The sequence below is a fragment of the Podarcis bocagei genome (assembly GCF_964188305.1).
Source record: "Podarcis bocagei genome assembly, chromosome: 5".
Taxonomy (NCBI): Eukaryota; Metazoa; Chordata; class Lepidosauria; order Squamata; family Lacertidae; genus Podarcis; species Podarcis bocagei.
Window position 1 is genome coordinate 100883270 of NC_138129.1, and position 27006 is coordinate 100910275.

At 47.4% G+C, this 27006-nt stretch overlaps 1 protein-coding gene across 2 annotated transcripts in view; it reads left to right on the forward strand.

Annotated features, from left to right (window-relative positions):
* Positions 1-27006, forward strand: part of SMG7 (SMG7 nonsense mediated mRNA decay factor) — a 68482-nt gene that overhangs the window by 22789 nt on the left and 18687 nt on the right. For both annotated transcript variants that reach the window (XM_081193279.1, XM_081193280.1), the window contains exons 8-14: positions 2960-3095; positions 4786-4948; positions 7375-7531; positions 11047-11117; positions 21294-21354; positions 22671-22790; positions 23346-23778. In XM_081193279.1, the coding sequence (XP_081049405.1) occupies positions 2960-3095; positions 4786-4948; positions 7375-7531; positions 11047-11117; positions 21294-21354; positions 22671-22790; positions 23346-23778 (1141 nt within the window). The remainder of the gene's footprint in view (positions 1-2959; positions 3096-4785; positions 4949-7374; positions 7532-11046; positions 11118-21293; positions 21355-22670; positions 22791-23345; positions 23779-27006) is intronic.

Consider the following 27006-nt stretch of genomic DNA (forward strand, 5'->3'; position numbering starts at 1 on the left):
ATTGTAAATTTGATGTGACAGTGCCATTGAATTTTCACACAAATTAGTTACAGACAGGGCAAGGTTTTGATATGTCAGTATACTTACGTTTTTGCAAAATGGGCTACAAGTATTTGCCGGAACACACAGTGGTTAAAAATAGAGGTGCAGGAGTGCATACAAGCTCTGCTGCCAGTGTCCCCACCCCAGACTCCTCTCAAACTTGTCAGAGTTCTTTATAATGTGACTGAAACCACCTTGGTTGTGCTGGCCAGTGATCTCCCATGGGCTAGGGACAGAGGTGAAAGCTGTTTCCTGGTTCTGGATTTCTCAACAGCTTTTGATACCAACATAGACCTCCTAAAAAACCTCAACAACTTTGACTCCCTAAAAAAACAACACTCAGCCACTTTGGTAGATCACTGCCAGTTTTTTAATAGTGGGAGTAGATCTCAGTCTCTTGAAAGTTGGACATGTCTGATCTATATGAAGCCGCTGGAGAGATAATCAGGGAGTTTGGGCTGGGTGCTCACCAGTACGCAGATGAATCCCTGCTGTATCTCTCGTTTAAATTGGAACCAGTGAAGGTTAAGAACATCCTGTGTGAGTGTCTGGAGGTGGTTGGAGGATGGATGGTGGTTAACTGATTGAGGTTGAATCCCGACAAGACAGAAGTACTGTTTCCGGGGGTCAGGTGTGGAGGACTCCCTGGTCCTGAATGGGGGTCACTGTGTCCTTGAAGGACCAGGTCCATAGTCTGGGGGTCATTTTGGACTTGCAGCTGTCCTTGGACAGCAGGTTAATTTTGTGTCTAGGGTGGCTGTCTCTCAGCTCCATCTGATACGCCAGTTGAGACCCTGCTTGCCTGTGCTTTGTCTCTCCAGAGTGGTATATGCTCTGGTTATCTCCTGCTTGGACTACTGCAGTGCACTCTGTGTGGGGCTACCTTTGAAGGTGACTCAGAAACTACAACTAATCCAGAATGCGGCAGCTGGACTGGTGACTGGGAGCTTGCTTTTCACCTTCCTAACTCCATTGCTGAAGCCATTTCTCTATTTTATTCTGCAGCAACCACTTTCTCCCCTGTGTCCATCCTGCCTCTCCTTTCTTTTGTGCAATTCCATTATGCACAAACCACCCCCATAGTAACTTCCTGCATCTTTCTCCCCCATACACAATGCAACCACTAAGCACCATTTTCACCTTCCACCAAGTTATGAAGCCACCACCCCATCCTGTTCTTCAGACCCTTTCATGCCCCTGCTTTCATCTTCAGCCCCATGCCCATTCCCCCTACTCATTTTTTTCAAGTCCCCTTTGTACCCTCTTTCTCACATTTTTCCTCCACACTCCTTTTTTCAAGTCTTCCTTACAGAGATCACCCCATTTTTTTGTCTTCTCCCTCATATTGTGCTGCCCCCCCCGTGTGTGCGCGCGCATGCGCGCGCGCACACACACACACACACACACAAAATCACTTTCACTCTCTTCTATTTCTTCCTTCCTCCTTTCTTAACTGTCCCTGGCACCCCCATTTCCATACTTCTTCCTGTTCCCTTCTGTGCAGCCTCCTTCATGCATGCACACAATACTGGCATATGCCACTGTATCCTTAAGATTAATAGAATATTAGCTTGTTCATTTAGAGAAGGTTAAGTGCAGCTGATGTTGGCATTCATCTGTCTTGAGGGACAATGGAGTGCACTTCCAGGGGTGAAGTCAAACTGCTTCCAGGGGTGAAGTCAAACAGCGTCTTTTGTAGCTGTGGAGACCAGTAACTTGCGGAGACCAGAGCCAGTGTGGTGTAGTGGTTAAGAGCGGTGGACTCGTAATCGGGTTTGTGTCTCCCCTCCTCCACATGCAGCTGCTGGATGACCTTGGGCCAGTCACACTTCTCTGAAGTCTCTCAGCCCCACTCACCTCACAGAGTGTTTGTTGTGGGGGAGGAAGGGAAAGGAGATTGTTAGCCGCTTTGAGACTCCTTCGGGTAGTGATAAAGCGGGATATCAAATCCAAACTCTTCTTCTTCCTCTTCTTGTAACTGCTTGCTCCCACATTGTTTTTGGTGTGTTAGCAGCACCAAAGTGACCTCTTTGGGGCACAAGCTATATTTTCTAAATTACTTCATTGAATCTGGAACTTCATGTATGAAGACAACACATGATACCAGGAGTGAAAAATGTGTGGGAAGGTACTATAGAATATTTGGGTGGATGGGTATATCCTCACAGCTCCTTCATTCCTCTCCCATATTCTCAGGGTCTTGCTTTATCCAAACCTCTGCTGCCATTTTAAATCCTGCCTTATCTTTTGCTTCCCCTCCACTATCCTGATTTCATGCAAGTCCAGGATTGGGATGTAACACTCCAAATCCTCCAAAGGGGATGGCACAATGACAGCTTTATATTTTTATGTCTATAGGAAGATTGGTAAATGAACAAACTTGTCCAAATGAATATATTTCCACCTACTTACTTGCATTTCCAAGTGGTGTACATAAAACAATCCACAGAAAATGGAACAAACAACAACAATTTTATTATTTATACCCTGCCCATCTGGCTGGGTTTCCCCAGCCACACTGGGCGGCTTACAGTAAACCAAATGCTACCTTAAAATGCCTGCTGGAGTGGTTAATTCCCAACAGTGAAGTGTTTTCTGCTGGATGGAGGCAACTTTTATTATTACTGCTTCTGGATTGTTGTCTGGGGAACACAACATGCCCTCAGGTTACACAGAGTGGCTGTCTGTGGTCTACACAAATGATTGAATTCTTTTAATTTGAGAGTTTCTAAATGTTAATACTGCTTTTTATCTTCAGTCTTGGGAAAAACTATCAATCAGAGCTACAGCCTCTCCTGTTTCAGAGACTCCAACTTTCTTAAAAGAGGGTGCTAGTCAGCAGCATGCATTTGTTTTGTGCCAGGGTTAGCTTTACAAAGACTAAAATTCGTGTGTTTTTTTATCTCCTTAATTGCAGTCGTGATGAGGTGAAGACTCAATGGGGAGTGTCTGATTTCATTAAGGCATTTATAAAATTCCATGGCCATGTGTATCTGAGTAAGAACTTGGAGAAATTGAACCCTCTCCGTGAGAAATTAGAGGAGCAGTTCAAGGTTGGTTTCACAGGATGTGCCCTGCTTTTCATGCTGAATCATAGAACTATACAGTTGGCAGGAACCACGAGGGTCATCAAGCCCAGCCCCCTGCAGTGCAGGAATCTTCTGCCCAATCTTTTGCTTGAACCCACAACCCAGAGATTAAGAGTCTCATACTCCACCAACTGAGCTATCCAGCAGCTTGTGTGGGGACTGGTACTTTGTTCCCTTGCTCTGAAGGAACACAGATACTCCTTTTATTTATCGCCCACCTCATGCTTCTTAAAAATCTGGTGAGAATGCATTGATCCATGTTCTTTTGTGACTGAAATAAGATTAATAAGGGCTTGAACCATGAGCCTTGTGGAGTGTCCCACTTATAGACTCTGCCAACAGACATCTATCTGTAGTAAGAAATCATAAGTGAAAGACTAATTCTTTCTTGTATTTTTTTCCTCCCATTGGCTGATTGAACTGAAATTGTACTCCTCCTCCTGATTTTGGGTCTGGCCTACTGGTTCTTTCTTCTTAGCTTTTTATTAGTGTTAAAAGTGCTTAGGGTTCTGTTTTGTTGTGGTAGTGCACGTTGCCTTGAATACAGGTTTCTTGTAGAAAGACTATTATTAAACTTCAATAACAATAATTATAAATATCAAGCACACAAGCCCAAGGGGAAAAAATGCTTTTGTATTCAAAATTGAAGTGCATGCAGGAGTACTAGGTCACACATTGAGATTTTGTGCTACGGTTTATGATGGTTGCCCCTATGCAGCTTGGAAGACGAGTGAAGTACAGATCGAAGAGGATAACAAAATGCCATTTTCACATGTTGAATTCGTGGTCTAAGTGCATTAATGCAGCAGCAGTGCTTTGTCCAGCCTGGGCTAGATACTAGGAAAAGCACTGCAATTCTACCGTACCTGCACACAGGAGAACAGTCTGCATAAGTGTGACAATTACAGCAGTGATTATTCCAGCTGGAATTTGAAGTCCTAGCCAGAAAGTGCACCGTGGCAATTAGTCTGGCTTGCTATCTCATTCATGCACCTCTGTTCTCCAGACCGCAGGCAAAGCTGTTAAATATGGAGCAAAGAGTTGAGCTAGATGAGCCTGACATTTCCGCAGGGACAGAACATCTTTGGCCCTTAGGTGTTGTTGGACTCCTATCAGCCAGCATAGCGAGTAGTCATGAATGATGGGAGTAGTACCTATAGTCCAGGAGTAGCCAATGTGGTCCTGGAGTGGTAAAGGTTCCCTCATCCCTAGTATCATCTGTCAGCAGAGAAAGTGGATTGCCACTTTCTCCATAAGTGTGAAACATCAGAAACTTGCAACATGCCCATTGTTGCAACTGTTAAGGGTGTGAGTGAAGGGAGATTCATACATTGCAAGGAATTAGGGAGCCAGGGAATAAAATAATTCCCTGCACTGCTCAGATATATATTGCATCCACCTGTGTTGATTCCTGTCTGAAGACCACCTAGAGGTAGGCACCAGGCAGCAGGTTTCGCCCTTTTTGCACAATGCTCCTCCCATAAAAGCATGTGGCAGCCATGCACTTCTGTGAGAAAAAGCAAAGAGGTGCCTCAAAAGACACCCTTAGGGCAAGGCTACACCTATAGTCCGTGTCCTTACTCACCAGCAGTCAAGCCTGTTCCTCTATGCATTGTCCCATTCTGAGGTGTATGTTCTTCCTTTTTTGTTACAGAGGCTGCTGTTCCAAAAAACCTTTAATTCTCAGCAATTAGTCCACATTACCGTCATCAACCTGTTTCAGTTGCATCACTTACGAGACTTTAGCAATGAGACTGAGCAGCACAGTTACAGTCAGGATGAACAGCTCTGCTGGACACAGTTGCTGGCTCTATTCAGTAAGTACTAAAGCTGACAGATCTTGGAGCAAAACCTATCCTGTTGTGCTGCAAGGCTGTAAGGATGATTGTTACATAGTCAAGTCTGCTGGAAACTAGATATGAGATTAGTTAGTTCACTTGTTGACTACTAGTCAATTTCTCTTGAGCCACACGAGGAGGAGGAGGAGATGCTGCGCTTGCAAGATAACTGCCCAGCCAGGTGATTCAAATACAGTGGTGCCTCGCAAGACGAAATTAATTCGTTCCGCAAGTCTCTTCGTCTTGCGAGTTTTTCGTCTTGCGATGCACGGTTTCCCATAGGAATGCATTGAAAATCAATTAATGCGTTCCTAGGGAAACCGCCTTCAGACCAGGTCCGGGGACAGTCTGTCCCCGGACCTCTTCTGAAGGCTGGGGGGGGGGGGATAAGGGCTTTTCTTCCCACCCCCAGCATTTTAAAAAACCCCGGGACAGCGGAGGACTTCTCCGCTGTCCGGGCAATCTTAAAATGCTGGCGGGCGGCATTTTAAAATCGCCCCGGGACAGCGGAGGACTTCTCCGCTGTCCGGGGCGATTTAAAAGCCCCTGGGAAGGCAGGCAGGGGGGACAAAGACTTTTGCCCCCCGCCAGCCTTCAGAAGGTGTTCCCGCCCCCCCCGCCCCGCTTCGGAGCACCGTTCCGAAGCGGGGCGGTGGGGGAAGGTGTTCCCACCCCCCCCGCCCCGCTTCGGAGCACCGTTCCGAAGCGGGGCGGTGGGGGAAGGTGTTCCCACCCCCCCGCCCCGCTTCGGAGCACCGGGAGAAGCGATCTCCCCGCAGCCCCTTGCTTCAAAAGAGGTCCGGGGGCAGCGGGAAGCGCTTCCCGCTGTCCCCGGACCTGGGGCTGTGGGGAGAAGATCGCTTCTCCCCGCCGCCCCTTGCTTCAAAAGAGAAGACTCGCTGTCCCCGGGGCAAGCTTCGTTTTGCGAAGCAAGCCCATAGGGAAATTCGTCTTGCGAGGCAACTCGAAAACGAAAAAACCTTTCGTTTTGCGAATTTTTCGTCTCGCGAGGCGTTCGTCTTGCGGGGTACCACTGTAGTTATTGTTTTATGGGACAGGATGGGAAATAGTAAATTAGAAGCATCCTGTTGCTCCTAGTGATGTTAACTGTTTCTGAGCTGCTTCTGTGGTGGCTGGAATAGCATCAACAACTCTTAATACCTCCCCCACCTCCTTAGCCTGTTAGGAAGAGAAGTAGGGTGATCACACAACCTGACGTCTGCCCATCCCTGCCCTAGCTTAGTGGGGATCCTGAATGCAACAGTATCGGAACACCCATCAGCTGTCCATAGCTCTCTTACTATCAGAGAACGCTTTAAATGTATTCATGTCCAAATCAATGTGTTATAGTCTAACTGTGTACCCATGGAATCAGCTTGTAGACTCAAGTTCTTCCCAGTTGCCACATATACTGGGTTGCACACGTATAACTCTACGACACAGCGGCAATAGCTGCTGTCCAGCTTTTGATAAATTAAAGTTTGGTTTGTAACATTATTATTAGTTATTTGTACAGTGGTACCTCGGGTTACATACGCTTCAGGTTACATACGCTTCAGGTTACAACTCTGCTAACCCAGAAATAGTACCTCGGGTTAAGAACTTTGCTTCAGGATGAGAACAGAAATCGTGCTCCGGCGGTGCGGCAGCAGCAGGAGGCCCCATTAGCTAAGGTGGTGCTTCAGGTTAAGAACAGTTTTAGGTTAAGAACGGACCTCCGGAACGAATTAAGTACCTAACCCGAGGTAGCACTGTATACCGTACTTCACCTGTAAATCTCAGGGCGGTTCACAGCATACAAATATAAGATACAAGATAGAAACAAAAAATAAATAATAAAAACAAGAACAAAAAACAAACCAATAACCCCTCCCCCTTTAACCTGTATGGTGTACTTGGTAAAAAGTAAATTGAAACCACATTGTACAGTGGTACCTCGGGTTAAGAACTTAATTCGTTCCGGAGGTCCGTTCTTAACCTGAAACTGTTCTTAACCTGAGGTACCACTTTAGCTAATCGGGCCTCCCGCTGCCACCACACCATTTCTGTTCCCATCCTGAAGCAAAGTTCTTACCCCGAGGTAATATTTCTGGGTTAGTGGAGTCTGTAACCTGAAGCGTCTGTAACCCGAGGTACCACTGTATAGTATTAACTAGTGATTGAAAGGACTGTAACCCACTAAATGCTATATGTCTGAAACATTTCTGCAGTCATCTTTGCCTTCTGTTGATGAGGACCTAATTTTTTGCTATCTACTGCCTGCATATTGTCTTTTTAAAGTGTTTTTCACAGGGAAACCTAATCCAACTCTGCCCCTTGAGAACTGGGGGTGGATAAAGTAGCAAAGCATACCCAAATGTATAATGCTTGCTGATCATCATGAGAGCATATATCTTTTCTTCCAGTGTCTTTTCTTGGAATCCTGTGCAAGTGTCCTCTCCAGAATGATTACCAGGAAGAGTCTTGGGGTTCCTATCCCCTTCCTGCACTTAAAGTCTCAATGGACTGGCTGAAACTTAGACCCAGCGTATTTCAGGAAGCTGTGGTTGATGAAAGACAATAGTGAGTCTTGTGTTTTCATGGGTGTTCCCCCCCCCCCCTATTTGTCATTTGGATGAAATGGTGTACCAATGAAGAATTTGTGAAAGAAGTTGGACATTTGAATAGGTGCTAGTATAGCAAACTGACATGAGTTTTGAACTGGAAGTCCCTGGTACAAATCTTGTCTCTGCTGTGAACATTCTCCAGTGGTCCTAGGCAAGCCACCACATTTTACTTGCAACCCTGTACAGTGGTGCCTGGCAAGATGAAATTAATTCGTTCCGCGAGTTTTTTCATCTAGCGAATTTTTCGTCTTGCGAAGCACGAAATCCCATAGGAATGCATTGAAATTCAATTAATGCGTTCCTATGGTCAAAAAAAGTCCTAACAAAGCCAAATTTGGTACAACAAGAGTTTATTAAGTGCTCTTTAAAGTCACACATACTGTAAAGAGCATTTCAAAAATTGAAGGAACAATAAATTAAGTTTCTAAACATGACAGAAAAACATTTAAAAATCAACAAAGTGTACAGTACATTTTCTAAGACTCTGGGGGACAACTCGAAGAAGGTTCCTCTTCCACTCTTTGCTTCTTGCTGAAGAACCCCCTCAACTGTTCCCCCAGCCGCCCACCACACAGAAATTCAAATCCAGATTTTTTTTAAAAAAACAGCAGAGTGGCCCAATGGTCACAGAAAATCATAAAAATGCAGGGGGGGGGGGACACACAAGCTTCCAGATTCTTGCAAACCCCTCCTCAACTGTTCCCCCAGCCACCCACCACACAGAAATTCAAATCCAGATTTTTGTAAAAAAACAGCAGAGTGGCCCAATGGTCACAGAAAATCATAAAAATGCAGAAAAAACACACACAAGCTTCCAGGTTCTTGCTAACCCCTCCCCAACACCAAGTCCTTGAATTCCAAACACCCCAACCCAAAATCCAAAACCCCCCAAAAAAGTTTTAAAAGTTTAACTACCACACCGCATTCTATGAGTTGCTCCTCGAAGTCAAGTCGCAACTGTATTAACGGTGTTAAGAAAAAGGAAACAAACTTGCAAGACGTTTTCGATTTTTGTCTTGTGAAGCAAGCCCATAGGGAAATTCGTCTTGCGAAGCAGCTCAAAAAACGGAAAACCCTTTCGTCTAGCGAGTTTTCCGTCTTGCGGGGCACCAATGTATCTGCAATATCTGCAAAACATTTCAGGGTGGTGGTAAGGATTACTGAGCCAATGAATACACAGGTTTATAGTAGAAACTTATTTCCTTTGTAGGGACGCGGGTGGTGCTGTGAGTTAAACCACAGAGCCTAGGACTTGCCGATCAGAAGGTTGGCGGTTCGAATCCCCGCAACGGGGTGAGCTCCTGTTGTTCAGTCCCTGCTCCTGCCAACCTAGCAGTGCAAAAGCACGTCAAAGTGCAAGTAGATAAATAGGTACCGCTCCAGCAGGAAGGTAAACGGCGCTGCTCTGCTTCGCTAGAAGTGGCTTAGTCATGCTGGCCACATGACCCGGAAGCTGTACGCTGGCTCCCTCGGCCTGTGCTGCTGGGTCCAAAACACATTGCTAGCAAATGGGTATGACGCTGGAGACCATGGGTGGGGATGCTTCTGAAAAGCAGGTAAGATTCAGTGAGCAGTTAGCTTACACAGAACTGAAGGTTGCAGTGATCCCCACCCTTACTGACAACTTCTGTTATAGGCCCAGTTAGCACTCGGAAGCAGTTACAGAGGAAGTAAGGAAGTAAAGGGACCCCTGACCATTAGGTCCAGTCGTGACCGACTCTGGGGTTGCGGCACTCATCTTGCTTTATTGGCCAAGGGAGCCAGCGTACAGCTTCCAGGTCATGTGGCCAGCATGACTAAGCCGCTTCTGGCAAACCAGAGCAGCGCATGGAAACGCCGTTTACCTTCCCGCCGGAGCAGTACCTATTTATCTACTTGCACTTTGTGCTTTTGAACTGCTAGGCTGGCAGGAGCAGGGACCGAGCAACGGGAGCTCACCCCATCGCGGGGATTTGAACTGCTGACCTTCTGATCGGCAAGTCCTAGGCTCTGTGGTTTAACCCACAGTGCCACCCGCGTCCCATTTAAACATTACTAACAGGCAATTTCTGACAAACTTTTGATTATTTTCTTTTCAAGTGTCCTCTGAACTGTTGTAGAATTTCAGTCCTTCTCTGGAGGATATTTGGTGAAATGGCCTCCCCAATTTTGCCATGTGCAAAATTTGGATGCCACTGTGCATCCAGTTGTAATATTTTAATGTCATTGAAGGAAGCAATGGGATTGGCGCCTCCTCCCTCCAGCCCTCTGCTCCTAGCCCATCGCTTCCTTCATCCACCAGTACAAACAGTAGAGTTTCATACATTAATTAACCTGAAATCTCTGAGTTTTCTGAGAACAACTATTTAGAATTTCCCATGTGTGCACACAAGTATTGGATTCCCTCCCCCACTGCCTTTTCCACTAGTGCCCACATACAGTGTGGAGAGTTCTGGAAGGCCTTATCATTCAGCTTCACTCTTTATCCCGCTCTGAGGGTGCAGTATGCTTTGTAAACATGAGGTTTGGGAAATGCTTTGCAAAGTTAAAGATAAAATAATAAGATTAAAAGATACAACCACAAACTTAGCCATTCCAAATCAGCATTATAAAGCAATGACCCAGCTAAAACAATCAAGAATTTTAAAAGCTTGATGTCAAAATGCCATCAACATAGGTGCCAGGGCTACATAGTTAAAATATTTAGGTGTATACCTTAAAATGTAGAATGTGAATGCAGTGCATGTTTGTAGATACATGCATCATACAGTTGTCGGGGAGCAATGGCAAGCAGAGGTATGTGTCTGCATAATTTGTGACATGACTAACTATGCATTACCAGTCATATTCTTAAATGAAACAAGAACAACCTCAATTGGTTTGATGCTGTCCACATCTTGCTTCCAACAGGATCTTCATTAAACCTGGCTTTTGAAACAGCTTTCAGTACTTTTTGACTGTGTAACTTGCAAGTAAACAAAGCTATAAACCTTCCAAAGTCAAATTGATATTCTGCAAGAGAGAGTTGCAAAGCCTTCCCATTACAAGATGCTACATTATGTACAGTCATGAGGTCTGGCAGCAATTACATTTCATTCAGCCCTGTAAAACAGAATTCTTCCACTTGACGCCTGCATGTAACAATCTTTGGTTGTTTTTGTTCAAGGGTTCCATGTGGTTGCCAGTGTTTGGGCATTCTATAAAATTCTACTAGTGTGTTAATGTTTAGGGCAAATAGTGAGCTGGCACAATCCAGAAAAGTAAATTTGCAAAGGCTGTTCTTAGTAAGAGGAGATGTAATATGTAACAACAAGGGCACTGTGGGTATTGCAGATAAAATATGGATTTGGAGAAGACCTGATAGGCCGGAAGTGGAGGTAGCAGAGGCTGTTCAGGCACAGAGGGAAGTGTATCAAAGGAAGGAGTGGGAGAGCTGTGAAAGCAACCATTGGCATATTACACAAATTTAAAGTTGCTCTTCTTGCCTTGCAGTATTTGGCCTTGGCTGATTTCCCTGCTAAATAGTTTTCAGCCTCACGAGGAAGACCTCTCCTGCCCTAATGGTAAGGTATTCAGGTTTAAATTACTGTGTTGGTAAATAAGACCAAGAACAGTCTCCCTAGGGAGGCTGTGAACCCCTTTCCTTGGAGGTTTTCAAGCAGAGGTTGGATGGCCATCTGTCATGGAGCTGTAGCTGGGATTCCTACATTGCAGGGGTTGGAAATAGATGATCCTTGAGGCACTTTCCAACTCTACAATTATTTGATTCTGTCTTATTCGTCCATAGCCTGATGATTGCAGCCTGATGTACACTGCTTAGACAACTGTGGTTGATCAGTGTGCAAATAATTGAAATAAATGTTGAAATAAATTATCAGTTTGTGGTAATGCAGAGGTAGGTTTATTCACTGGTAGCACTGGTGCTATAGAATCTGTATTGACATTCTACAGTCTTTTGAAGATGCCCCTGATTACACACACAATTTTCTTTTTAAAAAAATAATAATAATTGATTAGAGTAAAAACAGCACCTTAGGTAGTACGTTCATTTTAATGGTTGAGATTCTGCCCAACAGTGAAAGCTTCATCCAACCCCAAATCTCCATTTCTTTCCTGATCTCTTTCCATAGTTTAATATAATTATCTTGAAATAAATTGAGATACCTCACTCTCACCCAAATCCCCATATATTTTACTTTTTATAACCTATTTTTAGGCGTATCTTTTCTAGGGTCTTTTTTGACTGCTCATCCATGCTTTTAACCAACATTTTTGTTTTATCTGTATATATTTTGAAACCTGTGCAGATTGATCAGTATTGTTTTTGTTTAGTTGTTTAGTCGTGTCCGACTCTTCGTGACCCCATGGAGCAGAGCACGCCAGGCACACCTGTCTTCCACTGCCTCCCTCATGCTGGTAGCTTCGAGAACACTGTCCAAACATCTCGTCCTCTGTCGTCCCCTTCTCCTTGTGCCCTCAATCTTTCTCAACATCAGGGTCTTTTCCAGGGAGTCTTCTCTTCTCATGAGGTGGCCAAAGTACTGGAGCCTCAGCTTCACGATCTGTCCTTCCAGTGAGCACTCAGGGCTGATTTCCTTAAGAATGGATACTGTCAGGGGTTTAGGTGCAGAGGCACGGGCAAGGGAGGAAACAGAGAGCGAAGGGGAGGAGACAGAGGAAAGGATGAGTGATGACGACGACCCGAGATCTCCCAGTCTTTCCAGTGAATCAGAGGATTCACAGAAAGGAGCACCAGTGGCCAGGGCAAGAGGGGAGTCTAGGGAGGCACCCCAGGAAGATAGAGCCAGAGGAGACTCAGGGGGAAGCAGCTGGGAATCGGGACCAGCGTCACCGCCAGGAAGCAGGGAAGAGGAAAGGACCCAGGGGGGAAGCGCTGGCAGCTCACCACAGGAGGGAGGGCAGGAGTCAGGAGTGGCCACACCTCCATCGGGGAGCGAAGAAACGGTTAAGAGGAAAGTGGAAGGTTGGGCGCGCGCGCCAAGTTCAAATGCAGAGGAAGGCGGCGCAGTGAGCAGCCCCGAAAGGGAACCAGGTCCTAAAGCCCGGCGCAAGGAGGCAGAAGGGTCCGGGTCAGCGTCAGAAGAATCCCGGAAGGAAGAAGCCCCAGGGGGTAGAGGGACCCAGAGGAGGACAGTCAGGAGGAAAAGGTGGAGCAAGGCTAGGATATTAAGTTGGTGCGCACGGGGCGGAGACTCAGACGGAGCCTCGCCGATCTAGCTAGTAGACGTAGAGTTGCAGACAGCAGCGTGAGAATGGAAACTGTAATTCAATAAAGACTTTTACTTGATGACCGCTGGCTAGCGTGATCCTCTGTGAGCTAGGATCTTGAAGCAGCTCTGACAGTAGGCTCCGTCACGACATTGTGGGCATCTGCAGCCTCGAGGAGGGGAGAGAAACAGGCGCCCACTAGCGAGCTCACGAACGGCAGGAGACATGACGGCTGAGCAGCAGATAGAGGACCTCAGAAAAGCAGTGGCACAACTGAACGCCGAGGTTCTCGCATCCAGGAAGAGAGAGGACGAGGCAGCTGCCGCCTGCAGGGATCTCCAGGTCAGGTTAGACGTACTGGCAAAGCAACCACCCCGGCAGGAGGGAATTGGGTTGGCGAGACGGACAGGCGGGCTGCTCTCTCACTTCGATGGGAACCTGCAACAGTATCCCAACTTTAGAGCCGACGTACTGTGCGCACTGCAACTGTTGCATAAAGACTTTAGAGATGAACAGGAGAGAGTGGGGTTCATCATGTCCCATCTGCATGGGGAGGCGAAAGCATGGTTGCGCAATTTATGGAGAGATAACGATCCGGCGCTCCAGAATGCGGATGCCTTTATTAAAGCGATGGATGGGTGTTTCTTATCAAGTATTGACATTGATCTTGCACGGAAGGAGGTGCATGGGCTGAGACAAGGGAGGGCCAGCGTCAGACAGTATCATGCACGCTTTTTCGCTTTGGTCAGCGCCCTGGAATGGGACAGAGATTCGGCTCCTGTAAGAGACCTCTTTTGGGAAGGACTGCACAACTCGATTAAAGATGAGATAGCGAGGGGGGAGAGACCCCGAACCACCCAGGAGGTCGTTCAGAGGGCACTGGCCGTGGGGGTGAGGCTGGAAGGACGTCCGTGGAGCAAGGACGAAGGACGTGGAGGGCGCGAACCAGCCGGGGGCCCCTCCTTCTTTCCCAGAGAAGCAGCGCGAGCGCAATCCACGCCTCCGCCAGGAGGAGGAGCCGAACCTATGGAGGTTGGAGGTGCAAGGGCTCAGTCAGCAACCAGAGCCCTAGCACCGGCAGCCGTGCAGGCGAAGCCTCCTAGAGGGACCAGGAAGTGTTACGTCTGTGAGCAGCCAGGACATATGGCGAAAGAGTGTCCCCAGAGGCCCCACAAGCTTACTGCAGCCTCAGCAATGGTGACTGCAGCAACGCAGCAGGGAGGACCACAGCAGGGAAACGACGATGTCTGGCTGGAGGAAGAGGCACTGGGGCCCAGCCAGACGTGTTAGTGACGCAGTCCCCAGAAATTTTACAGCCAGTGAACCCCCTCCCGCCCAAACCAGTAGTGAGGCTCACAGCATCTCTCCAGCTGCCCAATGGAATCACCATGGACGTACCAATCACCATCGACTCCGGCAGCAACGCGGACTTTATAGGGCAGGAATTTGTCGACAGGCACGCTGTGCAGTTGCTGCCGGCCACACTGCCCCTGCAGGTTGTCACGGTGGATGGCAGGGAGCTGCTAGGGGGGCAAGTGGTGAAGCAGACGCCACCAATGGTGATGCGACTTGGGAATCACAGGGAAGTCATCAGCTTCAACGTCACTCAACTGTCTGACACGCCCATTGTATTGGGTATGAGTTGGCTGGACAAGCACAGCCCAACGATGGCTTGGTTCCAGAGGCAGCTGGTCTTCGGCTCTTCCTTTTGTGCTGAACACTGCATCGTACCCAGGCAGGAAGGAGAGGAAGAGGAGTCACAGCTGCTGCTAGGCACGCTGCAAGCGATTCCCCACAAGTACGCAGAATTTCTGGAAGTTTTCTGCGAGAAGGAGGCGGACAGGCTACCCCCTCACAGACCATATGACTGCAAAATTGACCTGCTGCCGGGGGCGGCGCTGCCTAAAGGGAAGCTGTATTCCATGTCTGAGGACGAACTGCAGGAACTCAAAGACTTCATCGATCATAATTTGGAGCGCGGTTTCATCTGGGAGTCTAAGGCAGTGGGAGGCAGTCCTGTATTCTTTGTTAAGAAGCGAGACACGCCCCAAAAAAGACTCGTAGTGGATTACAGGATTTTGAACAGTGTGACCAAGCCGTCGGACTTCCCCATGCCCCGCATCGACGACCTCCTGGCGAAGGTACGGAAGGGAAAGGTGTTCACCAAGTTGGACCTGCGGGGGGCGTACAACCTCATTCGCATGCGGGAAGGTGATGAGTGGAAGACAGCCATGTTCACGCCACTGGGTACCTACGAATACAGAGTTATGCCTTTTGGACTGCAAAATGGCGCTCACGTTTTTCAAGCATTTATGCATCACGTGTTGGCGGGACTTCTCTACAAGACGTGCGTCTGTTTCTTGGATGACATCCTGATCTTTTCGGAGTCGCAGCAAGAACATGACAAGCACGTCAAGGAAGTGCTGGGCAGGCTAAAGCAACACAGGCTCTACGCCAAGCTGGAGAAGTGCCAATTTGACGTGCCGGAGGTGGATTTTCTGGGCTACAAGCTGTCTGCCAAGGGGCTCGCCATGGACAGCGCCAAGGTTCGAGCGGTGTTGGATTGGAAGAGCCCACGCAACCGGAAGGAGGTCCAACGGTTTGTCGGCTTTGCGAACTTCTATCGCAAGTTTATCAAGGGCTTCGCGATGCAGACGGCGGCCATCACTGACACCCTTAGCTCCAAGAAGAAGAAGTTCATCTGGACAGAGCAGGCGGAGCAGTCCTTTCAGGCCCTCAAGCGTCTCTTCGCGTCGGAAGAGCAGCTGCTTCATGTCAACCCCAGCATGCCGATGAGGGTGGAGACAGACGCTTCGGACAGAGCAGTGGGGGCGGTCCTGCTGCAGAAGGACCCGCAGGGCGTGTGGCGGCCGGGAGCGTTTTACTCCAGGAAGCTCAGCAAGTCCGAGCAGAACTACACCATATGGGACAGGGAGTTGCTGGCCATTCATGCAGCGTTCAAGGCGTGGAGGCACTTTCTGATCGGCGCCAAGCACACGGTGCAGGTTTGCACGGACCACAAGAATCTGGAACACTGGCGCACGGCACAGTTCCTGAACCAGAGGCAGATACGTTGGGCTGAGTTCTTTGCGGACTTCGACTTCCGAATAGAGTATGTCCCGGGGGACACCAACATCATGGCAGACGCTCTCTCCCGCAAGCCACAGTATCTGGAGGACGCAACACCAGCGGCCGCCATGCACATCTTTGCACCGACAGTGTGGGCGTGCGCCGCGGCGACCGTGGACCTAGAGGCGGTGCGGCGAGCGTTGCAGGGGGACTCCTTCGCACAAACGAAGATGGCAGAGGTGCGAGGGGGCAAGGCAGCGGCCGACGGTTTCCAGCTACGAGATGGCTTGCTCATCCGTAAAGGGGCCATCTACGTGCCGGGTGACGAACTTCGAGCCAAGGTGCTACAGCAGCTGCACGACGCACCCACGGCCGGGCACTTTGGCAAGGAGAAGACGGTGGAATTAGTAGCCAGGGATTTCTGGTGGCCTGGAATGAGAGGGGAGGTCGCAGACTACGTAGCGAGGTGTGACACCTGCCAGAGGGCAAAGCCGGTGCACAAACCGCCGGCTGGACTGTTGGAGCCGCTGCAAACTCCGGTCGAACCTTGGGAAAGGGTGGCCCTGGACTTTGTCACGGATCTGCCCAGCTCAAGGGGCAAGACGGCAGTGTTGGTGGTGGTGGACCTGTTCTCCAAGATGGCGCATTTCATTCCGTGTGCTAAGGTGGCCACGGCGGAGCAAACCGCCAAACTGTTCATAGACCACGTGTTCAAGGTTCACGGTCTGCCACGGTCTATTCTGTCCGACCGCGGGCGGCAGTTCATCTCGAACTTCTGGCAGAAACTGATGGGCTTCCTAAACGTCAAGATCAATCTGGCGTCGGCGAGACACCCGCAGACCAACGGGCAAGCGGAGCGAGCCAATGCCATCATGCAGCAGTACCTGAGATGTTATGCAAACCAACAGCCTGCGACGTGGGTAGATTACCTGCCGCTTGCAGAGTTTGCCTACAACAACACGAAGCACGTATCCACGGGCGTCACGCCGTTCTTCGCCAACAACGGGCGGCACCCTAGAACCTTTCCGGGACTGGAATGCAGGGGAGAAGGGGAGCCGCAGTCAGCAGATGCGTTCGCGTCGGAGCTGCAGGAAGTCCACGATCAGCTGAGGCGCCACCTGGAGCTGGCTAAACACGCATACAAGGTACAAGCGGACAAACACAGAAGGGTTGGCGAAGAGCTCCACGTGGGAGACTGGGTCTGGTTAGCAGCCCACGCAGTGCCGGCCAGGTCGTTGGCCAAGAAGAAACTAGGGCATAAACAACTGGGGCCCTACCAAGTCGAAGAGCAGGTCAACCCGGTGGCTTTCAGGCTGGCGCTTCCGGAGGGTTCCAGAATGCATCCGGTGTTCCACAGATCGGTGCTCACTCCCTACAAGGCACCGCACAGGTTCCAGGAACCCGGAACGGCGCCGAGTCCACTCAGAGAAGGAACGGGGCACGCGGGAGTAGCACAGGAGGAGCGCATCAACGAAGTCACGGAGATTTTGGACTCCAGATGGGGGGAAGAGGGAGTAGAATACTTTCTCGCCAGGGAGGGCACCCCGGCCAGTGCGAACAGCTGGGTGCCGGGCTACGCTTTAGACGAACCTCTGCTCAAAGACGAGTTTCATGCCCTCTTCCCACATAGACCTATGCCAGCAGACTTTTTCGACGACTGGCTTTTCACGCCCACGCTTTCGGACAGCACGTTCAGGGGGTTCGACTCGGACGAGGAACCAACACGAGACGTCCGTTCCCCGGAGGGGTCACCCTCGGGATCTGTCTCAGAACCCTCGTATTGGTGAGACGATAGGCCGGAGGAGCAGTTCCGCAGGAAGTGGCTGGACTGTTCCGGCCGAGCAACGCCGCCTGGAGGAAGTGCGGGAGAGACGGACATGGACATTTTCGGGGACGACCCTGGTTTCGAGCACGGCGGCACAGAGATGGAAGAGGAGGTGACTGTCGTCAACGAGAGCAGAGAGGAAGACCTGGAAGAGTTCCGCTGGAGGCCTGCCACGGGAAGCGACCGATATCCGACGTTCGTCCCTTTGCAACAGCAGCCCCCAGCTCCAGCACCGGAAGGAGGGGAGGGGGGACTGGGGGGCTTCGAGGGGGGGATGGATGTCAGGGGTTTAGGTGCAGAGGCACGGGCAAGGGAGGAAACAGAGAGCGAAGGGGAGGAGACAGAGGAAAGGATGAGTGATGACGACGACCCGAGATCTCCCAGTCTTTCCAGTGAATCAGAGGATTCACAGAAAGGAGCACCAGTGGCCAGGGCAAGAGGGGAGTCTAGGGAGGCACCCCAGGAAGATAGAGCCAGAGGAGACTCAGGGGGAAGCAGCTGGGAATCGGGACCAGCGTCACCGCCAGGAAGCAGGGAAGAGGAAAGGACCCAGGGGGGAAGCGCTGGCAGCTCACCACAGGAGGGAGGGCAGGAGTCAGGAGTGGCCACACCTCCATCGGGGAGCGAAGAAACGGTTAAGAGGAAAGTGGAAGGTTGGGCGCGCGCGCCAAGTTCAAATGCAGAGGAAGGCGGCGCAGTGAGCAGCCCCGAAAGGGAACCAGGTCCTAAAGCCCGGCGCAAGGAGGCAGAAGGGTCCGGGTCAGCGTCAGAAGAATCCCGGAAGGAAGAAGCCCCAGGGGGTAGAGGGACCCAGAGGAGGACAGTCAGGAGGAAAAGGTGGAGCAAGGCTAGGATATTAAGTTGGTGCGCACGGGGCGGAGACTCAGACGGAGCCTCGCCGATCTAGCTAGTAGACGTAGAGTTGCAGACAGCAGCGTGAGAATGGAAACTGTAATTCAATAAAGACTTTTACTTGATGACCGCTGGCTAGCGTGATCCTCTGTGAGCTAGGATCTTGAAGCAGCTCTGACAGATACGTTTGATCTTCTTGCAGTCCATGGGACTCTCAAGAGTCTCCTCCAGCACCAGAATTCAAAAGCATCAATTCTTCGGCGATCAGCCTTCTTTTTGGTCCAGCTCTCACTTCCATACATCACTACTCAGAAAACCATAGCTTTAACTATACGGACCCTTGTCAGCAAGGTGATGTCTCTGCTTTTTAAGATGCTGTCTAGGTTTGTCATCGCTTTTCTCCCCAAGGAGCAGGTGTCTCTTGATTTCGTGACTGCTGTCACCATCTGCAGTAATCTTGGAGCCCAGGAAAGTAAAATCTCTTACTGCCTCCATTTCTTCCCCTTCTATTTGCCAGGAGGTGATGGGCCCAGTGCCCATGATCTTAGTTTTTTTGATGTTGAGCTTCAGACCATATTTTGCTGTCTCTCTTTTCAACCTTATTAAGAGGTTCTTTAATTCCTCCTCAGTTTCTGCTATCAAAGTTGTGTCATCTGCATATCAGAGGTTGTTGATATTTCTGTTGGGATACTGCTGGGGAGATGGGGGCATCAGGCAGGCCCCCAGCTGGCTCCAGCCTTGCTAGCAGCCGGGCGATCTCCAGTACAGCATCAATCAGTGACACGAGCCTCAGATAGGTTTAGAGACTCGGCATGCTCTTATCAGCAGAGTGAATAAATCTTCTCACAGTGGAAGAGGCAGACAAAGTCATGTGTAAGCATTATTTACAAGCGTTTATTCAGCATAGTTCAGCAACAAAGGAAAAACATGTCTGCTTCCCTTCGTGTCCAAGCACAACAGCATCAACACAAAAGCAATATACAAACGGAAGTTCCCAGCAAGCCTGTGCTGGAAGTAAACAGGCATGTGACACACAACAGTCATGCCTGTTCCCTTTTAAGGTAGAACGGAACTATATCCTAACAGTTTCTTCCGGCAATCTTAATTCCGGTTTGGGATTCATCCAATCCAGTCTTTCGCATGATGAATTCTGCATATAAGTTAAATAAGCAGGGAGACAAAATACAGCCTTGTCGTACTCCTTTCCCAATTTTGAACCAATCAGTTGTTCCATATCCAGTTCTAACTGTAGCTTCTTGTCCCACATAGAGATTTCTCAGGAGACAGATGAGGTGATCAAGCACTCCCATTTCTTTAAGAACTTGCCATAGTTTGCTGTGGTCGACACAGTCAAAGGCTTTTGCATAGTCAATGAAGCAGAAGTAGATGTCTTTCTGGAACTCTCTAGCTTTCTCTGAAATCCAGTGCATGTTTGCAATTTGGTCTCTGGTTCCTCTGCCCCTTCGAAATCCAGCTTGCACTTCTGGGAGTTCTCGGTCCACATACTGCTTAGGCCTGCCTTGTAGAATTTTAAGCATAACCTTGCTAGCGTGTGAAATGAGTGCAATTGTGCGGTAGTTGGAGCATTCTTTGGCACTGCCCTTCTTTGGGATTGGAATGTAGACTGATCTTCTCCAATCCTCTGGCCACTGCTGAGTTTTCCAAACTTGCTGGCATATTGAGTGTAGCACCTTAACAGCACCATCTTTTAAAATTTTAAATAGTTCAGCTGGGATGTCATCACTTCCACTGGCCTTGTTATTAGCAGTGCTTTGTAAGGCCCATTTGACTTCACTCAAGGTCTGGCTCAAGGTCAGCAACCACACTACCTGGGGTGTATGAGACATCCATATCTTTCTGGTATAATTCCTCTGTGTATTCTTGCCACCTCTTCTTGATGTCTTCTGCTTCTGTTAGGTCCTTACCACTTTTGTTCTTTATTATGGTAATCTTTGCACAAAATGTTCCTTTCATAGCTCTAATTTTCTTGAACAGATCTCTGGTTTTTCCCATTTTATTGTTTTCCTCTATTTCTTTGCATTGATCAGTATAAATTGCTTTAATTCCTGCTGAGAAATTATTACCTATCTCCATCGTCTCTAACACTTTGATCATAAATGACCAAGAGATATTATCAAAAGCTTTCTCAGCATCCTAGAAAAGTAAAGCTGCTTGTTTTTCATTTTTTACTTCCGGGTACTCAATTAAATTAATTACATTTCTTATGTTGTCTTTCCTTTGTCAACCTGGTAGAAAACCTTCTTGGTCGCTAACTCACTTAAAACTTTTTTCAACCTGTTGGCTAAAATTGCAGCAAATAAACAATTTTCTTGACTTAACTCTCTTACTTGTTGTATTGCTTTAACATTTCTGTTATAGTGTGTGTATTAGCAATGTTAACGGCTTTGTGTATCTTTATTTTTATTCTTTTGTAAACTGCTTTTGGAAGCCTACTCCAGCATTAAATAGTATATAAATTAATAACTAATAACCACATTCATCTTATACTAAACTTTAACTGAGGCCAAAATAGGAGGGTACAAGCAACGTTAAGCATTTTTATATATTCCATTTATCTGAGAATGCATTGTAAAGGGTTGCACTCAGTGTTTCTATGATTCTGTGATTCTCTTCAATAGAAATTCATGAGACTTGAAAGTGCTTGACTTTCACTGTGTTGGATCCTAATTTAATAGGGGGTTAGCCCTGGTGAGGAATGCAGTCCTGTATAGTTATTCTTCTTTTTTCTCTGATTGTTCACTAGCCACCCCTCTCCCAGAAGAGTTTGAGCTGCAGGGATTCTTAGCTTTGAGACCCTCTTTCAGGTGAGTCACTGCTGGAGGTTGCAACTTTTTGTTTGTGACGGGTTACATTGATAATCTTGCTGTTTGGAAGAAAATGTGAGAAAAGGAGGAGAATCTAGGCAGCGTGATTCCATTTGTCATAGAAAGATACCTCTCTTCCAGCCCAATAGAGACTTTGGTTTGGCAATGCAGTTCCCACAATCACTTCAATAGCTGCAGGTGTTTGTGGGGAAGGGGGGGGAGGCTCGGTTAATTTCATTGTACACAGGTTGTACATTGACAATAAAGGCATTATTATCATTAGTCTAGGAGTGTCACTATAATAGCTTGAGATATCCAAGTGTGCATGTAAATCCATGCATGACAGCTTTTTATTTTGGAATATATCTTAGGAAAAATTCCAAAATCCAGTACTTGTGTATTTTCATGTTTTGATATTTATTGTTAGCATGGAGAAGACATGGAGGACAGGAGCAAGGATGAGACACTGGAACTTTGATGCGACAAGAGTCTGAAAGTTAACTGAAAAGTGGGGATTAACAATTGGTGGCCTTTGGGGCAAATCTGGCCCTCTCTGTTGCCAGCTCAGACGTTGGGGGCTTTCAGACACTTCTTTGCCCTCAGAGTTTTCTAAGGGCAGGTTAGAAGCAAATATTGGGATCATGCACTCTCCCTTGCTCCTGCCATAATAGGAGGAAGTACCAAGTGAACTTGGGGTGATTTCTATTCTGCAGTGCAGTACCAGGAATAGTCTGTGTTCAAATAAACGCCAGATTTCTCTAGTTAATTGAGGGATAAGAAATACAAGGACCCAAAGTCCACTCCTGATCTGCCCTTGTGTTACCATCGCCCTCTGGGGGATGGTAACATCTGGCCAGGCCTTTATACTGCAATGCTAAGCTTACCCACCTGGAAGTAAACAGATTTAGGAATCGGGTGTAAGGGATCTTACCTTTTTAAGGGATGTGAATTGTTTTGTTTGTTTCTCTAGCGCCATCTGTATACATGATCCTTTACAAAGGACAGATTTCACAGGCCCCTACTCCAACAGACTTGCAATCTTAAAAGAAGAGACAAGGTTTTATATATAGCTGGAGATTTTGCCCTCTGCTGTGAAACATAGAAACATATTGTGTTGATATTTATCTGTGAAACACTGTCACAAACTACCTTTAAATAGCATTCTAACCTTCTCAGGTTGGTATACAGACTGAAAATAAATCTATCAGAAGTCTCATTTAAGCTCCACCAACTTAGTTTGGTCTTGCATACATCTCCTTGTTGCCTGCCTTTCCATTTCAATCCGACTTCTATTCTTTGTTTATGGCAACAACTAGGAACTTGGATTTCTCGAAAGGCCATCAGGGGATTTCAGGAGACAAAGAAGGGCAGCACCGGCAAATACGGCAACAGCGTCTGATCTTCACAGGCAAATGGATTGCTGACAACCAGCCAAGGTATCTGCACAGCTGCTGGCATCACCCATCACTCTTCTGTGCATCATATTCTTCTCTGCTGCTGCTTGCTGCTATTGACATGAGTTGAACATTATTGGAGCTTAAATGAAGATGTGCGGTCTGACACTATTTTTAACACAGTTTAAGGAATGTGTGGCAACATGGTAGTTACAAAAAATGTACATAATTTTAAACACATCAATTTTTAAAGGTGTGGGCAGCTTGCTTGGCACTTAATACAGTGCCAATATTTAGCCAATATTCCACCACCTCTCTCTGGTCAAAGGAGCCTCCTTGTATCAATAGGCCAAAGTGGGTGAGGTGGTCTCCCTGGCTGCTTTAAAAGCTTCCTTCTTAGGCTAACTTGCTGACTAAGAGTACAGACTGCTTGCTCACCTTTGTGTCACCTCAATTCACAGAAACTGTGTCTGACATCAGAAAGCTTGTATGCTTGCTTTCTATTTAATTTCTATTTTATTTTGTGCATGAGATGGTTGGTTTGTACCTGAAGATTTAATCACTAATGTGTCAATTCCTTTTGTCTTTCTGTTAAAGGCTGATCCAATGTGAAAATGAGATTGGGAAACTTCTGTTTTTGACAGAGATCCCAGAATTGCTGCTTGATGACTATAGTGAATTGAAACAGAGTCACATTCTGCAGGAAGCAGCAGAGCCACAGTTTGCAGACGGGAGCCCAGGACTTAAGTCAGTGCTGTCAACAGGTCGAAACCTGAGCAGCAGCTGTGATGCAGGAGATAAGCCAATGGTGACATTCAAAGAGAACATTAAACCTCGAGAGGTAAACAGGGAGCAAGGCCGAAGCTATCTGACTAAGGAAGTGGGTAGGGAAAGAAGGGATTATAGTAAAGGAATAACAGCCAATAAAAATGATGGGAAGAAGGACAACAACAACAAGAGGAAGAATGAGATCAAGAAATGTGGCATGGAAAAGATGCAGGAAGCAGGGAAGCAGAACGTAGCCGTGCAGGTGAGACGTTTTGCATGGTATCATCCCAGTGAAATTTGCCGTGTGGTCATTTGAATTAGTTGCTTTTGCAAATCTGCGCAGGCCTCTTCATGCTATAGCAAGATTGATGACCTTTATTTGGAGATTAAACAAGGTGATTCACATGTTACACTCTCAGTGAGGATGGAAGGAAGGGTCCCTGAGGCATCATTTGGTTACCACAATTTCAGACAACCGGACCCCCCTCACCCTTCACCTTGCTCTTCACTTCTGCCAGGGAAATAATTGCTGCCCACTTACCCTTAAAACACCACCTCACATACTGACAGAAGGGACCAAAGGAAATAGCTGCTTTGGTTCTTTCTGAAATTGGCTGCTCTTGTTTCATTTGGGAGGGGGAGCTAGTAAGTGAACTGCAGATCTTTCCTTAACAGAAGCTGGGGATAGAATTAGAATGAGTCTCTTCTACGTTGACTGTCTGTACTGGCAGTAGATGATACAGGCATAGAGAGGCTTCTGCAAGTGTGGTCCCTCATTAGGAGGGTAATTTGTGAATTGTACTATATTACGGGACGCGGGTGGCGCTGGGACGCGGGTGGCGCTGTGGGTAAAACCTCAGCGCCTAGGACTTGCCGATTGCATGGTCGGCGGTTTGAATCTCTGCGCCGGGGTGCGCTCCCGTCGTTCGGTCCCAGCGCCTGCCAACCTAGCAGTTTGAAAGCACCCCCGGGTGCAAGTAGATAAATAGGGACCGCTTACCAGCGGGAAGGTAAACGGCGTTCCGTGTGCTGCGCTGGCTCGCCAGATGCAGCTTGTTACGCTGGCCACGTGACCCGGAAGTGTCTGCGGACAGCGCTGGCTCCCGGCCTATAGAGTGAGATGAGCGCACAACCCTAGAGTCTGTCAAGACTGGCCCATACGGGCAGGGGTACCTTTACCTTTACTATATTACAGTGGGATTTTATTTTCTTACTTTAACCACTGCCAACTTCTTTCATCATTCAGCATCACTGTTGATGTTCTTTGGCATTCATTGATTGATAAGGCTGATAGACATGAATTCTTTTGGTATTTGTTCTTTGGTATATTCTTCTCCTTCCCACACCAGCAAAAGAATAGCTTTAATCAGTTTTCAGTTTTAGTCCTCTATGATGCTTTGTTAATGCTGAAACTGTAGCTATTGCTGTAGCTGTAGCTATTGAAGAATTAGTCTTCAACTGCCCTCTTAGTTTCCAAAAATATTTTTGACCTTTTCAACAGTAAATTGTTTCGGCACCAGTTATATTTGTTTGTATCTTTTCATCACTTTTCTGACAATTGAGGAAGTGTTTTAACTTCCATATTTAAACAGGGTTAGGTTAAGACAGTTCTTTCAGTGTCCTAGAGAAGGACAAGAGATAGAAACTTGTCTAGTCTCATTCGCCCTGTTTTTTTTAAATGACTTGGTTATTCAAAGGAAAGCATATAGGAATTAAGGCGGCTTAAATGGTCTCTTGCCTGCTCACGTGAAGACTTCGTCAACTGGAAGACAATTCCTCTTTTTTCTTTCCTTATTGTGTACAATAAATTTGTGAAATAAAAGAATGGTTAACAGGTGAATAAAAAATACTGTGGGCTAGTAAATTTGGGGAATTTCTTTGTCAGGCTGAAACTAGAACCTCTTAAATGTATTTTGAGGAGCTTTTTCCTTTCATCTCTTGTCTCAAATGCTGGCCTGTGGTCCTTTTTGAGTGATTTTTTTCCTTGCACCCAGAAAAAGTGGTACTGACTCACCTGCTCCTTCAAACATTTTTACAAGAAGAAGGGAGACTCAGGTGGGTCAGTACCTCCCTTTTTTCTGGGCGCACAGGGAGTAGCACCACTTGAAAGGGCTGAGTCATAGGCCAACATTTGAGGCAAGAGGTGAAAGGACCACAATCAAAGTATTGCCATAAAAGGAACACTGCAACATACCTATGTCCTCAAGGAAATAATATTCTTAGCAAGGTACAGGACATGTAATGCAGGGAGATGTAAGCTTAGCATTAATCTTAAACCATTTAGCAATCCTTTGGTATCTGAGTATTTTATTTAATCTCTAGCTAAGAACCGTGATGATTCCTCCTTAATCTTCAAATTCTCCTGTTCAACCACTTGATTCTGCTATTTATTGCCTAAGTGGCTTATAAAAAAGTAACATTAAGGACTTTCCCTCAGTCTCAATATAACAGATCTGTCACTTTTGAGCCTGCAGCTGATGGTGAAAGAAATGGAGTTTGTATTAATACAAGGCAGTGAGGATCAGACACTAACTTCATTCTATGGCCCGTGCCATTTGTACTGTAGAGGCTGTGTTCAGTGCAGAAGCAGGATCATGCTCAACCCACCTGTCCTGCGGGTGGGCCCGCCAGGCTTCCTTGTCTTAGATCAGCCTTTCTCAAACTTGAGTCCCCAGATGATGAGAACTACAACATCCATCATCCTTTACCACTGGACCTGCTAGCCTAGGTATGATGGGAGTTGTAGTCCAACAACATCTGGGGACCCAAGTTTGAGAAAGCCCATATTAGATGTAACATTTATAGGTAAAGGACCCCTGGATGGTTAAGTCCAGTCGAATTTGACTATGGGATGCAGTGCTCATCTCCACTTTCAGGCTGAGGGAGCCAGTGTTTGTCTGCAGACAGCTTTCTGGTTCATTGGCAAGCATGATTAAACCACTGTGGCACATGGAACACTGTGACACGTGCCAAAGCACACAGAAATGCCATTTATCTTACCACTGCAGTAGTACCTATGTATCTACTCACATTGGTATGTTTTCAAACTGCTAGGTTGGCAGGAGCTGGGCCAAAGCAACAGGAGCTCACCCCGTCGCGCGGACTCAAATTGCAACCTGCAAGCTCAAGAGGCTCTGTGGTTTAGACCACAGCACCACCCGTGTCCCTATTGTAACATTTATATGGAGCTTGCAGGCATAAAATCCCAACATGCATAATGTACAAAAAATTGTACCTAGCATGTAAACATCTGACATGCCTAGCAGATGTGGCAGATGAGTGCAATTCCCCCCTTAAGGTTAGCACCTCTACACCCACAGTATTGTATAAACAACCGTTCTTCAACTGGTGAGTTGAGACCCACTAGTGGATTGTGGCCTGATCCAAGGTGGTTCACAACAGAGACTCTACTATCATGCAAATATATGGTAAAAAAGGAAATGGGTCCCCAGATGCATCTTTGAGTCAAAAGTGAGTCCTAGGTCTGAAA